The 16,574-nt window shown below is 35.4% G+C and overlaps 1 protein-coding gene across 3 annotated transcripts in view; it reads left to right on the top strand.

Moving 5' to 3' along the window:
- BRD10 (bromodomain containing 10) overlaps positions 1–13,091 on the top strand; it is a 92,119-nt gene extending 79,028 nt beyond the window's left edge. For all 3 annotated transcript variants that reach the window (XM_012738100.3, XM_012738093.2, XM_076008678.1), the window contains 3 exons: positions 3,912–4,027; positions 7,383–7,570; positions 8,798–13,091. In XM_012738100.3, the coding sequence (XP_012593554.1) occupies positions 3,912–4,027; positions 7,383–7,570; positions 8,798–12,435 (3,942 nt within the window). In that variant the 3' untranslated portion in view covers positions 12,436–13,091. The remainder of the gene's footprint in view (positions 1–3,911; positions 4,028–7,382; positions 7,571–8,797) is intronic.
- The last annotated feature ends 3,483 nt before the right edge of the window (positions 13,092–16,574 follow it).

Raw genomic sequence — 16,574 nt, 5'->3', positions numbered from 1 at the left:
TTTAGGAGATACAGAATTCTAACGTCTACATCTATTTAAAAGTACAGTTGTCTCTCAGTATCTGTAGGGGATTGGTTCCAGGATCCCTCCACCCCTACCCCTGTGAATACCAAACTCCACAGATGTTCAAGTGCCTTATATAAAATGGTGTAGTATTTGGGTAGAACCTGCACACATCCTCCTGTATACCTTAAATCATCTCTAGGTTACTTATAATACCTAATACAATGTAAATGTGATATAAATAATTGTATTGTCTAGTGAATAATGACCAAAAAAGCTCTATGTATTCAGTATAGATGGAACCATCCATTTTTCCCCCCAAATATTTTCAATCCATGATTGGTTGAATACATGTATATAGAACCCACGGATGCAGAGGACCACCTGTACTTCCCTGTGTAACTTTAGACAGTTTTCTTTAATAATTTCATCCTAGAAGAAACATAATTGTTCTTGGTATTTCCCTTATCCATGTATATAAATAAAGTTGATCAGGCAGAAAAGTTATTACTAGCTTTTAGTTACTGATCTAACTTATTAAAAGTTTAATAAACATTTGTTTTGATTTTTAAATAGATTTCATATTAGACCAAGATAAGGCAGATTGTTACCATCTCTAATTTCTTTTAAAAAATTTATAACTTGTCTTCTCTTTACATTAGTTCTATTGTATACTGTTAAACTCTGAGACCACCACCAAGGAAAAAGGGACAATGTCATTATTTTACTTTCATTTAGGTTGTAAGCATGTTTTGATCAATGAAGATGATATATGAAACAAGCACTATCAGTTTCCCTTTTACTTTCAGTGGCTAAAGCACCTTATAAATACCAATCCCAGAGCAGTGATTCTCAAACTTTTTTAAACCTATGCCCCCTCTAATCAACATAAAAACTAGACTCACATACCCCATACAGGGCATGCGGGTGCCTTTTGTTGAAATCATTATATTCTTTATGTATATCTTCTAGGCAAAACAATTTATCAGTCATTATTTTCCTATAATTTGTGTTATGAAAATAGGAAACTTTTTAGTCTTTCTCTAAATACAGAATGATTAAATATGCATTTTCAAATTATAAATGAAATACCATACCACCACTACCCCAAGGCGAAAATATGTAAGGAAAGGGAAAAAGCCCACAAGATGTATATAAAGTTAAAAGGCCATAGACATTTTAAAACAGATTAGTGGGTAAGATAGAGTTATATGAAAGTTAGAAATTTATTCTCTGATTAATATTTTTTTAATTAATATATATATTTTTTGCCTCTAAAGGGAGTTGATACAGTTGTGTCTCTGATTAATATTTAAGTTTGTTTCCTTGGATATATTCTGCTAGTTCAGTAATATATTTCTCCATGTTGGATTAATGAAAAATTAATAATCAAAATAAAATAAAAAGATAAAAACTTTATAATTCTTTTTAAACTCTCATCTACAAAAATTAGCATTTTAATTTAGCAGAGACACAAATATAGCTGACAAATGTCTTAAAATAACAGCATCTGACTACAGTGTCCCCTTCCTGTGCCTCATCTATCTAGACCTAGACTAAGATGTTCTGTCCTATACTACTACTAGTCCTTCTGCATCCCCCACCCCATCACTACATGCTAATCCAGACAGCAGCCATACTGCCCAGGTTAACTTTGCAGCTGTCAGAGTTCTCCTTATAATCCCCAATAAGGAATTCAAACATGCCTGGTTCTCTCCCTAGTCTTTGAACGTTTTTCCAGTTAATTCTTCCACAAAGCATATTCTCCCTACCTTCATTCCTAATACCTTCTTTCTTCTCTCCTTAGTTAAGGAAAAATTTACTTTCACTCTTTTTTTTAAATTTTTTTTATTTTAGCATATTATGGGGGTACAAGTGTTAAGGTTGCATATATTGCCCGTGCTCCCCCTCCCCCCAACTTTCACTCTTGCCATTTCATTTGTGAGCCAAATAGTAGTTGGGAAGTAGAAAAAGGATGTTGTTTCCATTCCTTTATTAAAGGAAAAAATCTGCCTATTTTCTGTTTTTTATTGAAACAACCCTACCTCATTCCACAAAAGATTTAAGGTAGCTGTTATCTGCATTTTCATCTTCCTCCATTTAAGTTCACTTTCCCTAGATGAAAGTCATTTCTTGTTCAGTTCTATTGTTATCAGTTTAATAGTTTCGTTTCATGGGTTAGAATAAGAACTTTGAACTATATTATAACATTTCTTTGAGAAAAATAAACTTTTAGGGTCTAACTCATTGTTAACTTGGGTCCTGTGTGTACTTTTAGAACACATTTAATACAAAAGAGGTCTATGTATGTTAGTATATTACATGAAATAAAAATGACTTTTCTTGGGATTTTTTGTTCTTAATGCTATCATTTGTCATGCCACTAAAAAGACAAAAATTAGTGGTTGAGCCTAGGTTCCATATTCATTATGTGTGCATACACATATAATCCCACATGTTTCTACTTTCCCCTTCTAAAATATAAAAACCTCAGAGGTAGAAATATAACTGTCTATTTTTGTGTGTATAAACATTTTGTTTAATACACATTTTTTTGTAAAACTGTACTATTAAATTTAAGTTTATATGTGACTAAAATTTCCATGACTTAAATGTTGAAAGCATATATATATATATATAATATGTTATATATATTTGGAAAATTTATGCACATGTTTATAATTTTGTTCTAGGTAGTGGTAATTTTTCTGCCTTAATGTTCTATATGTATGCAAATTGTCTGACTTAACAATTGCTATAGGATAAAGTCTAATTTTATGCATGATAAATGTGATCCATAACATATATAGTTGTTTGTCTTTGTTAGAAATAAAACATGTGGATTGTTTGGTATATGAATTATATCTCAAAGCTATTATAAAAAAATACAACATGGTTATATAACAGATGATAATGATAGATGTACACTAATGTTGTCAAGGAGTGGGGATTGGCTTAACTGTTATAAATTTATTCCTATATTATTCAAATAATTTGATGTATACTGGTAAGGTGTATGTTTGGTAGAGGTGTTTATAGCCTATGTCAGATTGGATTTACGTGATGCAGTTCTTAAGAGGTAGTGATATAGTTCTAAGATCTTGGACTTCACAATCAGGTAGATGTGGGTTTAGGTCACAGGACCTTAACTAAATCTTTAATCTCTCCGAGCCATAGTTTCATCCTTTGTAAAGTGAACATAACAATGCAAACACCCCAGAAGGGTTTCCATAAATGCTAGAGCTCTTTCTAGATATAGATATATAGGGGGATGGGGATGTGTGTGTGTATGTGTGTTAAATACCTAGGTTAATACTTAGCAAATTGAGGGGGCATCAGTAATTATTAACTCTTAGTGTAGCATTATAGTATTGAAAACAGTGACTGCTTTGGTTGCTTTTCTGTGCTAGAAACATTTTAAAATAAAAATAAAACACCCCAAGGAGGTTTGTTTAAGAAGGAGGTTTATTAAGGAGATTGCTTTTAGGTATAACAAACCTAGCTTTTCTCCCCTTTTCCTCCCTTTTTGGGAAAACTACAAAAACTTTACTGAAATGACCCATATTATTTACTTATTTAATGAATTTATATAAATGCTTATATCATGACCCATACTTAGCAAATGGTTGATTAAAACATAAGTGATGTAATTAAAAAAATTTTTTGAATTTTTGTCTCCCAGTTGGATGAAAGAGGTTTCAGATTTCTCTGGTAGAATTTAGAATTGTTAAATATATGGAATAAGATTAATTACAGGATATTTTCTCCCTTTCTGCAAGCTTCTGAAGAAGAAATAAGTTTTTGATGGGTTATTGGCATCTTGATTGTGTTTTTTAATCAGAAAATAAGGCTTGCCATTTACTTTCAGATTAAATCTAAGGGATTTACTTTAAAAATTGTGTTTTTAGGGCAAATGGTATCATCGGAGGCAAGCTGTAAAAGAATTGCATAGTACATTGATACGTCTTTTGAATGAATTGCTGCCATGGGAACCAAAGTTAATGAAGGCTTTCCAAAGAAACAGGTAATTCAAGCTTTATAATCTGTTTTGCTTATTTTATGGTCCTTAATTTATGATTTGAGAAAGATGTCCTGGAATCATTTAGTGGTTTTCCATTCATTTGTAATTCAGAGTGCCAACAAGTGTGCTAAGCACTTCCTAAGCCCCTGAGAAAATAATGTTTAAACAAAACCCCTACTCTGTGACATACATTCTAGTGGAAAAAACAGACAAACTCAGTTATCAGATGGTGAAAAGTGTTGTGAAGAAAAATAATGCAGGGTGAGAGGGATAAGAAAAGGCTGGACAGGATGAAGCTTACTGTCACCAAGGTGTCAGGGAAAGTTTCCCTGACAAGTTGATGTTTGGAACAGAGACCTGAAGGAGAGGAAGGAGAGAGCCATGTGGATATCTGAGGGAAAAGCAGAGGGAATAGAAGGTACAAAAGCCCTAAGGTTGGAAGCATGTTTGGCATTTAGAGGTTTCAAATGCAAAGAGGCAAATGCAACCAGAGCAGAATGAGTGGAGAAGAACATGAGACAAGAGTAAGAAAAGTAATGGGAAAGGTAGCCAGATCCTGTAGATCTTTAATGATCAGTTTTTACACTGAGTGAAATGAGAAGTTTTAAGCAAAGAAAGGACATGCTCTGACTTATGTTTTAAAGCAGTCACTGTAGCTGCTATGTTGAGATTAGTGTAATGGAACAAAGAGGAAAGGAGGGAAACTAATTACACTATAGCAGTGATACAGGAGAAAAATGGTAGTGCCTAGAACCAGGATAGTAGCAGTGCAGATGCCAAGGAATGGTTGAATTCTGGATATATCTTGAAGCAAGATTGGCAGAATTTAAGGATTTGATATGGGTTATGAGCGAAAGTAAAGAGTAAAAAAGATGATACCCAGTATTTTTGGTCTAATCAACTAGAATCATGGAATTGCCATAAACTGAGATAGGGGAAACTAAAGGAATAGCAGATTTGGGAAGTAGGGGGGAATTGGAGTGTTTAGATTTCAGCATGTTAAGTTTGATATGTTTTTTAGGCATCTCACTGGTGTCATTAGTAGGCAGTTCAATATATGAGGTTGAGTTCAAGGGAATCAACCAGACTGGAAGTGCAGATTTTGGAGTTGTCAGCATATTGATTATTTTTAAAGCCATGAGACTAGTAGAAATCACCTAGTAAGTGAACATAGAGAAAAAAAGGGAACTGAACATTGGATCTTTCAACACATGGACATGGTCAAAATGAGTAAGACTTAGCAGAAGGGACTTTGAAAAACTGTTCAGTAAGCTAGGAAGGCTAAGAAAGGAAGAATGATGTCTTGGAAACCAGGTAAAGAAAACATTTCAAAAAGGCGGGCTGCCCATGATGGGTTGAGGAAGATGATGAATAAGAATTCATTATTTAATTTGGCAACATGAAGATCATTAATGACTTTGGTGAGCTGTGTTGGTAGAAACATTAGTAAAAGTCTTAGGAGTCTGTTCAAGAGAATTAGGAAAGAGGACTTGAAGAGTCATCTTTCATGGAGTTTTGCTGTCAAGTGGAATAGAGCAATGGGGCAGGACCTAGAAGGATAAGCTGGGGTTAAGAGAGAGTGTGTTGGTATTTGTTGTTGTTAGTTTCTATTAATGGGAGAAATAACATGTTTGTATACTGATGGAAATAATCTAATAGACAAAAACTGGATTTAGGCAAAGGAAGGGACATTTGGTAGAGTGTTGCCCTTCATTAGGCAAGAGAGGATGCATTTAAGTAGGGGTATTAGCTTAGTTAGAGAGAAGGAGAATATGAGTACAAATTAAGGTAAGTTGCAGATGAGGTGTAAAAGCCTGCGAAAGTTCTCTTCTGATTGCTTTCGTTTTTCATGAAATAAGAAGCAAAGTTATTAGCTGAGGCTAAGATGACTGAGAGTGAGAAGGGAGAACTTCATACTACCCCTACAGAGATATTTTTTCATTCTAATCTTACAAATTGAACAGGAAATTCATTTTATAATTATCATTTGGTAACCCATTCTAGTATCTTACAGCCCTCACTGCTCCATAAAAACCTTAAGCAATAATTTAAAACATAAGTAAATTGAGAGTTTTTATCAACTAACATTTGTAGAATATTTATGTGCCACACACACTATGAAGTAAGTACTATTTTATTCCCATTGTACAAATAAGTAAACTGATACTTAGCAAGGTAAGGAATTTTCCCAAAGTCTTACGACTAATAAGTGACATAGGTAGAACTTAAAATCCATATGCACAAATAAGAATTTGTAACAAAAATAATTTGGAGAGCATATATTCAGATGTATTTTTTTAAACAAACAAAAAAGAAACTAAGGGTCAAGTTTAAGGATAAAGTAGAGAACTTAGTTGAAAGCAAGAGTAATTATAAAGGGCCGGGCGCGGTGGCTCAAGCCTGTAATCCTAGCACTCTGGGAGGCCGAGGCGGGCGGATTGCTCGAGGTCAGGAGTTCGAAACCAGCCTGAGCAAGAGTGAGACCCCGTCTCTACTATAAATAGAAAGAAATTAATTGGCCAACTAATATATATATATAAAATTAGCCGGGCGTGGTGGCGCATGCCTGTAGTCCCAGCTACTCGGGAGGCTGAGGCAGAAGGATTGCTTGAGCCCAGGAGTTTGAGGTTGCTGTGAGCTAGGCTGACGCCACGGCACTCACTCTAGCCTGTGCAACAAAGCGAGACTCTGTCTCCAAAAAAAAAAAAAAAAAAGAGTAATTATAAAGGATCTGTAAAATACCATGTTTCTATCTCTCCATAGTTTCTCAGAAATATAGCTATTATGTTTTTATATTAAAAATACTGTGAAGGCTAGATTACTTTTCAGCTTTGTTTCCCTAGGCTTAATAAAAAAAATATGTCTAGTAAGACCAAATGTTTAGATAGAATTACTTTTAGGATTAAATGATTGATTTGTTTGTTCCTTTCTGTATAATAGTCACAATAATAGATACTGTAATGTTTAGCATTTCTTGATTATCTTATTTTAAATGACCTTTTAAATATTATAATCAATGGTTTTAATACTATCTTAAATCTATCTGTCAGTACAGTGAGGAAAAACATCTCATTTAATAGATCTAAGAGCAGCCTTTAGAAAGACAAACAGGTGATATGTTTAATCAGTTTATTCTAAAATTTGCAATATGATTTTTTTTTAAGTTTATGACTACATCCTAGGTTTTATCTTGAGCAATTAATTATTGGCAAGACTGAACTAAGCATCTTAGACACACTTAAGATTAAAACACAATTTGTAGTGACTTAATTGAAAATATTTCAATATGTAGTTTAAAATGTTAAAAATTAGTTTAGCTTTCAAGAATTTAATACATATGTATTATTTGTTATTTCAGGAGCCGTCTAAAGAGAGACTATGATGACTTCAGAAGACAACCCGATCATGATAAGTTTACTAGAGAACTGTGGACTACTGAGGAAAGTGAAGGAGATCTGGAAAAAGACTCTCCTAAAGGAGAAATCACTAAGTCTATAGACTCAACAGAACCTCTAGATATCCTGGAGAAAGAACACTTTGATTCAGGCAGGCATTAAAACTTTTTTTAAAATCAACCTAAATGCACAAAGAGAAGTTTTTGTTTGCTATGAAGTCAAAAGATAATCCAGTTAATGAAATATATTAATTGGGAAAATCTGGTATGTTTTGAATAAGTACTGTCCATGTACTTCTAAGTTTCTTGGGAGTTGTCATTATATTTCTAGGAATTTGTGGACCTAGTGCCTAACTCCAAACTGTAGGCATGTCATTGCTCATTACAGGCTGTGCATCTTTGATCTGTAATCCCTTTGAATATGGTTCATTCTCTTTTTATTATTACTGTTTCTGAAGCACTATTTCTGAAGTTTATTTTAAATAGAATTTGAGAAGTCCCTAATATTCTGAAGATTTTCTTTTATGAGGAATTACCAAGGTTGATGGCCTAAAGAGACCAGAATAAACACAGCATTCTAATAAGGGTAGAAGGCTGGATTAGATTACCTATAATTCATTTCAACTCATCAGATTATAGTCCATAAATCTAGTTTAATGACTTTCATTATGTAAGAGATTAGTATGAAAGTGTATGGTTAGAAATGTTTTCCATATCTTTGCTGAATTGTAAGGATACTTCTTATTAACCCAGTTTGACCAGATATGAACATATTTTTTTTTACTGTAAAGATAAACATTAGAAAGAACTGGAAATTTTTTTTAGAGTCTCTAAAATTAGAATAGACTGGAGAACTATCTCTCTTTGATATCAGAATTTCCCTATCTAGAGGAAGAGAACTAGACTAGATTCCTTCCCCATTTAAATTCAGAGCCCTAATTGTTGGCTTGAATATCTCTTTAAAAGACAAAAATTAAGCCCAGCATGGTGGTGTATGTCTATAGCTAGCTGAGGCAGGAGGATCACTTGAACCCAGGAGTTCAAGTCCAGCCTGGGCAACATAGACCTGGTCCCTTACAAACAAAGAAAAAAGAAAAAAAGTTTTACACTTACACTGGCAGCAGAATTAGTAGGATTTGAACAAAAATAATTTTCTCAATAATAGGTTATTCTTGGTCATGGTGATGATATCAAGACTGCCACGTCAAAGGTCATCTTACCTTTATCACCATCAGTGGTGCTGAGGTTTTTGAATCATCCTGCTGTATATTTCTTAATAAATTGCCAGCTCAAAGATTGACTTTCTTTTTTGTGATTGGTGTTATTGCTATTCAGTTGCTATTTTATATAAACAAAATGCTTGTTTTTATAATTTTCAGATGATATGAAATTGTCAGAAATAGATTTTCCTGTGGCCAGAAGCAAGCTGATGAAAAAAGAATTGCCTTCTAAAGATGTACCGAAAACACTGCTTAAAACATTTAAACGACAGTCCAAACAAACTAGTTATCTGGATGATAGCACAAAAGAGCTTTCCCCAAGGAAGAAAGCAAAGTTAAGCACAAATGAGACAACAGCTGAGAATTTAGAAAATGATATGCAAATTGACTGTTTGAATGAATCGAAGCATACAGAGCCATCATTTCCAGAGTCATTTGCCTCATTGGATTCAGTACCAGTGTCTACTCTCCAAAAAGGGACCAAACCTATTCAGGCCTTGCTTGCAAAGAATATTGGGAACAAAGTGACCTTAACAAATCAACTGCCCCCTTCCACAGGTAGAAGTGCTCCTGCTGTGGAAAAGCCAGTTATATCTTCTCCAGAAACAAACTCCATAAAGCCAGCATTGACCTGCCACACCAGTACAAAAGGTCCTTTACAGATGGTATACAAAATGCCCTGTGGCCAGTGGTTGCCAATAGATCTTCACAATAGCTCTGTAAAGATCCAGATGCAACCTGTGGTGGATCCTAAAACAGGAGAAAAAATCATGCAACAGGTTCTTATTCTGCCTAAGAATTTTGTTATTCAGCATAAAGAAGGAAAAGCAGTTGCAAAAGAAACACCACCACTTCAAAAAGGTACAGAACAACATTGTTCATCTTTCCCACAGACAACAAATGTAAACTCTTCTTTAGCATCAGTTCTTGTCAACCCAACAGGAACTGTTTCTACCCAACTTCCTATACCTAGTACAGTTTCCACCAAGACGATTACACCTTTATCAAATGTGAGTAGTGCTAGACCACAACCTTTGTCATCTGTAACCTCTGTTAGTAATTTATTAACACCACCAATTAAGACTAGCCAGAGTGAAGCAGGAAAAGTCAAGAATGCAGTTTCAGCAGCCACATTCCCCCTGCCCAATGCTTCATCTACCATTTCCTTAGCAAGTCAGCCTCTGTTATCAGCAGCAACACTAAATGGATCCACAAATCCTGGTAGTTCCCTCAACTGTTTTGCACAACAACCTGCTGATTCTTCTGAAATAAAGCAAGAACTAAAAACTGTATGTATAAGAGATTCACAGTCAATTCTTGTTAGGACACGAGGTGGGAACACTGGAGTTGTAAAAGTACAGACCAATCCAGATCAAAATTCACCCAACGCTTTATCTTCAAGTTCAGTTTTCACTTTTGCTCCTCAGCTTCAGGCATTTCTGATGCCAAAATCAACAACTGCATCATCCTCTGCGTTTTCACCAGTAGCTGGAACAACTACTACAGCAAGTCTCCCACCTTTTGGCCAAACACCGACTTCTGTTTCCATTCCAGCTAGTTTTAATTCATCCATAGGGAAAAATCTCAAACTTACATTAGGTCATCCCACTAGCAGTGGCAATTTGGGCCACATGGTAGATAAAATTTCACACATGCCTCCTTCTCCCCTGAAGTCCTCTGTTTCTTCTAGCACTGTGCTACCATCAACAAGTAGTTCAGTAAGTGTAATTAGCATATCAACAGGAAATTTTGGACAAAACAATGCAAATATTATTCATACTCCAACTAAACAGCAACAAGTAGATTATATCACAAAGAGTTACCCTGTTACAAGATCAGAAGCAACAGTAGCAACAAATGGAGATGTGACCAGTGGGACTCCAGTTCAGAAACTTATGCTGGTATCAGCTCCATCTATTCTTTCTTCTGGCAGTGGAACTGCAGTTAATGTGACACCTGCACCAACATCTACTGGTGTTTCTGCCCAGAAATTAGTTTTTATTAATGCTCCAGTTCCCAGTGGCACTTCAACCCCAACTATTGTTGCAGAATCATTAAAACAAACTCTTACTCCCTCGTTGAATAAAACGTACGTTAAAACTCCAGAGCAACCCCAAATAGTACTGATACCATCTACAGTGGGAGCACCAATAAAAATAAATTCATCACCAACTGTGTCTCAGATAAAAGATGTGAAAATTGGGCTGAACATAGGTCAAGCAATTGTAAATACTTCAGGCAGTGTACCAGCTATACCACCAATTAACATATTGCAAAATGTAATCCCAAAAGGAGAAGACAAGAGTAGCAAGGGCTATATTTTGCCATTGTCAACAAGTGGTAATTCAATTCCAGTAAGCTCAAATTTTGTGAGTCAAAATATTACTCCTGTTAATGAATCAGTGGTTTCTGCCACAAGAGCAGTAAACATGTTTTCGGTAACAGGGGCAAACGTATCTTTGAGTTCCCTTTCAGTGACCTCAACCTCTGCTTCAGTTGGGACACGACCTCCTGTTTTAGTCAGTGGAAATGATACCTCTTCAAGAATTATGCCTATTCTGTCAAATAGACTTTGTGCGTCAAATCTCGGAAACACTGTGGCTATATCAACTGTGAAAACAGGACATCTTGCATCATCTGTTCTGATTTCAGCTACACAACCAACAGTGTCTCCTAAATGTTTAACATCAGCTTTGCAGATCCCTGTTACTGTTGCCTTACCTACACCTGTGACTGCATCCCCTAAAATAGTCAACACAGTTCAACATTCAGCAACAGTACCAGGAGCCACATGTTCTCTTTCTAAAAGACAATCTCGGACTTCTCTCCAGTTTCAGTCACCAGGGATATCAGCTACTGTGCCAACAAATGTAAATGCAAATAAACCTCAAACTGAATTGTCATCTCTTTCACCAAGTCCAGGTAAAATAGTTAATATTTCCAATTTAGCTTCTTTGCCAAACCAGCAAATGCCCCCTGCTTTAGTAAAATCAACCCCTAGTTACAGTTCTGCTCCAGGTGGCTCTGCCATTCACACTGCTACAACACCATCAAATGTAACGAGTCTAGTAGGGAGTCAGTTCAGTGAACCTTGTATTCAGCAAAAAATAGTCATCAACACCAGTACACCTTTGGCACCTGGTACTCAGATCATGATTAATGGAACCCGGTTTATTGTTCCACCACAAGGTCTTGGAGCTGGCAGCCATGTTCTCCTTATATCTACTAACCCAAAATATGGACCTCCCTTAGTTCTTAACAGCAGCCAAGGCATTCAGCCTACACCAGTAGATAACCCTGCCCAGAAGATCACACTAGCATCAAATAATTCTTTAAGTGGGCAACCTATAAAACATTCTATGAAAAGCTCTACGAAAATTGTAAACTCTTTTGGGAATGCAGGTTCTCTACCCACAGTACATACTACACCACAAATTGTAAACACGACTGCTAAAGTTTCTGTTCCACCTCCTGTACCAACAGTATCATTAACTTCAGTAATTAAGTCTCCTCCAGCTACTCTTTTGGCTAAAACTTCTTTGGTTTCTGCCATTTGCTCCAGTAATACGCCACTGCCAAGTAACACTTCAGTATTTCATTTGGACACCTCTGTCAAAAAATTATTGGTTAGCCCAGAAGGAGCCATTTTGAATACCATAAATACTCCAGCATCTAAGGTGTCTTCACTCTCTTCATCTCTCTCGCAAATTGTCGTATCTGCCAGTCGAAATCCTGCCTCTGTCTTCCCTGCTTTTCAATCATCTGGTTTAGAGAAGCCTGACACAGCTGCATCTTGAATCTAGACTAAAAGAGCCAGTTTTTAAATAATGGGGCATTGTTTTGACTCCCATAAAAATTTTAACTGTTTATTATACTGTTGAAAATATACATAGTTGTGTGTGCGTGTGTGTATGTGTTTTAATGTATCTTCTCATTAGCTTGCAACAAGGCTTTGTTTTCTTGGGGAGGGAAAAATATGTTCCATTTGACTCCTAAATGGTATTAGGATGTTTTCAAAGGTTCTTTGTTTAAAAGTACATGGTCAGGATTTACCTGTCTGTATAACATAAATTGAAAAAGGTCAAGTTTGACTAGTGTAGAGTAAGCTAGCCTTTTGCACACTTATATTGACATGTTTCTTCTTGAATTTGGACTATTGCAGCATATCTATGATATGGTATTCTGTGTCATTAGTGAAATTTTATTTTTGTTTCTGTAAAGATATATATATATATATTTATGCATTGTGAAAATGCAGTCCATGGTGTAAAATTGTACATATTCCTAAATCCCTAACAACCTGTACTAAATATATGTACAAAGAACTATGCTGTCTTATTTATGTTTTGTTTACATAATGTATAGTTTTTTAAGTATTTTAGTAATTTTGGACCAGTGAACTGTTAGCAACAATGCAGAAGAATCTGCATGTAATAAACTGAGTTGCTCTATTTCTTTGTTTGAATACCATTTTTAAAGTGTTTTCCTGTTCCATTGAAAGCATACATGATATAAATGAAGACAGTCCTTTATAAAAGAATGAATTAAGGCTAGGAAATTGGAATTAATAATAGCTAGCATTTGTACAAGGCTTTATAGTTTACACATTTTTCTGTCACTTATTTGATTTTCACAGTACTCTTGAGAAGTTAGGTAATATGCCCAAGGATACCCAGCTAGTGGTTAGTAGAGCCAATAGTTGAACCTGATGCTTTAAATCCTATTTCCATGGTTCTAAATTGCTTCTGTTTATAAGATTTCACTCTAGATTTCATTGTTTTAGCCTTTTTTTTAATCCACCACCAAATTCTACATTAGCCAAAATAAGTGATTTTTTTTTCAGGCCAATATATTTGGTCTTTATATATACTCCAAATAAGTTTTGTAAAATCGTTTAATTTTAAAATAATTTTAGATTCACAAGAAGTTGCAAAGATACAGAGAGGTCGCATGTACCCCTCACCTTGCTTCCCCCAGATATGTTTATTTTTAAATTGAGGTGTTGGTTCATGGAGACTGATTTCTAAAATGATATTTAAGAACATGATTTTTTTTTTTTAGTTTAGAATAAAAAGTGAGTGTGGACACCTTCAATTATAAGTGCTCTCAGCCTTTTTTCCCCTTAATTACAGAGCAATTACTTAAATTCCATTGCAAAGCAAATTTTATATTTCAACTGATTCTCAGGGTTCGTCTTTGTAGTATTTTAGAATATGCCTCATTTTAAATAAAAGGTAGCTTTTACATTTATTGGATCTTTACTCCATTATCTTGAGATACTGTATATTCATACACATTTATAATAATACTGTTAACTTCATCAAATGGAGTTATCATCAGGTTGAAAATGACAGGGAAGAGTAGACCTAAAGATTTCCTTGAAAACTGCATTGAAATGTATTTATTATCAAAGTGGAGAGGGTAGTGAGAGTATACCTGAAAAGTTGCTAAAGGCTCTCAAAAATTTATATGTATGCTCTAAGGCAGTACTTTTGCCATTCATGTCTTTGCTCTACTCAGTCACCCACCCTCCCCCTTTCCCTGTCACTTAAGAAAGCCATTGGATCTCAGGGAAAGTGGTTGATGTTTGAAGTGCATTACATTGTGTAAGGGTGGTGCTCAATAAATGAATATGTTTACATACTCCGCTTTTAAAACAAAATAACCAAAACCATTCACCTTTTGTCTCAAAAGAATTCTATAAGCCACTTCCTGAAACTAATCTACTGAATTACCTATGGCCCAACTTTAATCCTAGTAAAGGCCCTAAACTAATTAACCACTATGTAAAAATCCTAATATGACATTCAAAGCTTTGTGTCTTCTGGTGAACCTTTAGAGTGAAGCCCCTACTTAACAGATTGAAAACCTCTTCAGTCTGTTCCTGCCTGTGTCTCCAGCTTTACTTCAACCTACTCTCCCCCTTGTTCACTGTACTTTAGTTTTGTTTTAGTTTCTAGAAAGTTTGAGACAGGACAAGGTCTTCGCCGATGTCCTCTTTGACTTAATGTTCCATTACAGGTTTTTATTACAGGTTACATAATTCCCTCTCCTTACCCTACTCCAGCTAGCATCATGATATTGCACAGGCACTCATAGATTGAGAAGGACATAGCACTCCATCACAACTGTAACATAATTGTTTGAAATTATTTAATGCTTGTCATCCTTCACACATCCAACACAGGGACCTTGTCAGTCATCATCAGCAACTGGCACACAGTATTCGGTATATGTTTGTTGAATAAGTGAGTGACAAATCTAGGTAGCCTCTTACCTAAGCTCTAGTTTACTTTTTAAAAGGATTAATAATACTCTCATTTTTTAAACTTGAAATTTGACTAACTTAAAGGATTTACATATTCAAAAAGCCCAATTCCTTTGCCTGCAATTTTGTAGATTATGTGGATTTCTGGGATCTTGGCTAGAGTGCAAAGTTAAGTTCCTCAAGAGTTCTTTGTGGATGGTGTTATTAAATATTCTTTAAAGGCCATCTATAAAGACATGTAATGGAAGAAAAGTCACCACAATGATGCTACCTGAACGAATTCATGGTACCAGAGGTGTTATGTTTCCATATTTACTATAGAATTAGGCCATTTGGATGCCTATATCCAGTATCATTTAAAATACTAAGTTAAAACATGCTGAAATAACATACTTCCTTCTGATGTGTTCTTCCCTTCCATTTCCTATGGTTTTTCCTATGCCCCCCTAAAAAAGTTTTTCCTTTATGATTAATGTATGGAATACTGAGCAGCTGTTTAGATCCTTGTTCCAAGGATTCAAGCCTCCAATTTTATTGGTGTACTTAATAGTTAATTGATGCCAATAGTTTTATGATTAAAGTAGTGATAGCCATAACATGCACTAAGATCAATGAAAATGTTTACTTGATCCAGTAGATTAACCTACAGTAAATTTAGAAAGTTTTAATATTAAAAACTTAAGAAGATAGCAAGTTCTGATAGTGATCTAAGAAACCTGGTGCAGATTTTAGTTATCCAAAATTAACTACTGTAACTTAGAAATGATAAATTGGCTGGGTGTGATGGCTCACAGCTGTAATACCAGTACTTTGATAGAGCAAGTAGGGAGGATTGTTTGAGGCCAGGAGTTGACCAGCCTGGGCAACATAGCAAGACCTCATCTCTACAAAAAATATGAAAAATTAGCCGGGCATGGTGGCACACACCTGGAATAGTCTCAGCTACTCGGGGCTGAGGCAAGAGAATCCCTTGAGCCCAGGAATTCGAGGCTGCAGTGAGCTATTCTCCCACTACACTCCAGCCTGAACAACAAAGCAAGACCCTGTCTCTAAAAAGCAAGAAAGAAAGGATAAACAATTTACCTTAAGTCATTTTAGAAGTTGTTTTGCCATCACCTGAGCCTGAAGCTTTTTTGTCACTATAGCACTGTCATCTGCCACAGTTGTTTATTCAATAGAAAAGCTAAAAGGTATAGTTTAGAGGGTTCTTTAGTATAACTTGGAGAGAAAATATGAACGTGAGCAACTTATATAGTCAGAAAGTAATACGTGAGGAAGTGCTAGAGAATCAAAAGTGTGTGTAGTGTGTGTTTTATGTATGTAAGACATTCTTAATAAGCATTCAAAGGCATCTACCAGAGTTGTAAATTCATTCTACACATCTATAGAGAACCATATAATGCAGAAGATGTTGCAGGAACAATATAGCTGAGTAGGATCCCATCCTGTCTTCAATACAAAAATAACAAAAGACTATAACAATAAGTTCAAAGTAAGTGTCAGAGGAATAAAGAGCTATGAGAGTTGACCAGGGAGATGCAGAGGTTTCATGTGAGAGCAGGCATTTGTGCTGTGACTGAAAGTATGTGTAGAACTGGGCAAGTAAAGACAGTCTCAGAAAAGCACAGGAGCATACAGGGAACACAGCAATTGAGTTTGAATAGAACG

Source organism: Microcebus murinus, chromosome 12 (assembly GCF_040939455.1).
Source record: "Microcebus murinus isolate Inina chromosome 12, M.murinus_Inina_mat1.0, whole genome shotgun sequence".
NCBI classification, from domain to species: domain Eukaryota; kingdom Metazoa; phylum Chordata; class Mammalia; order Primates; family Cheirogaleidae; genus Microcebus; species Microcebus murinus.
This window is presented reverse-complemented; position numbering and strand designations above follow the sequence as displayed.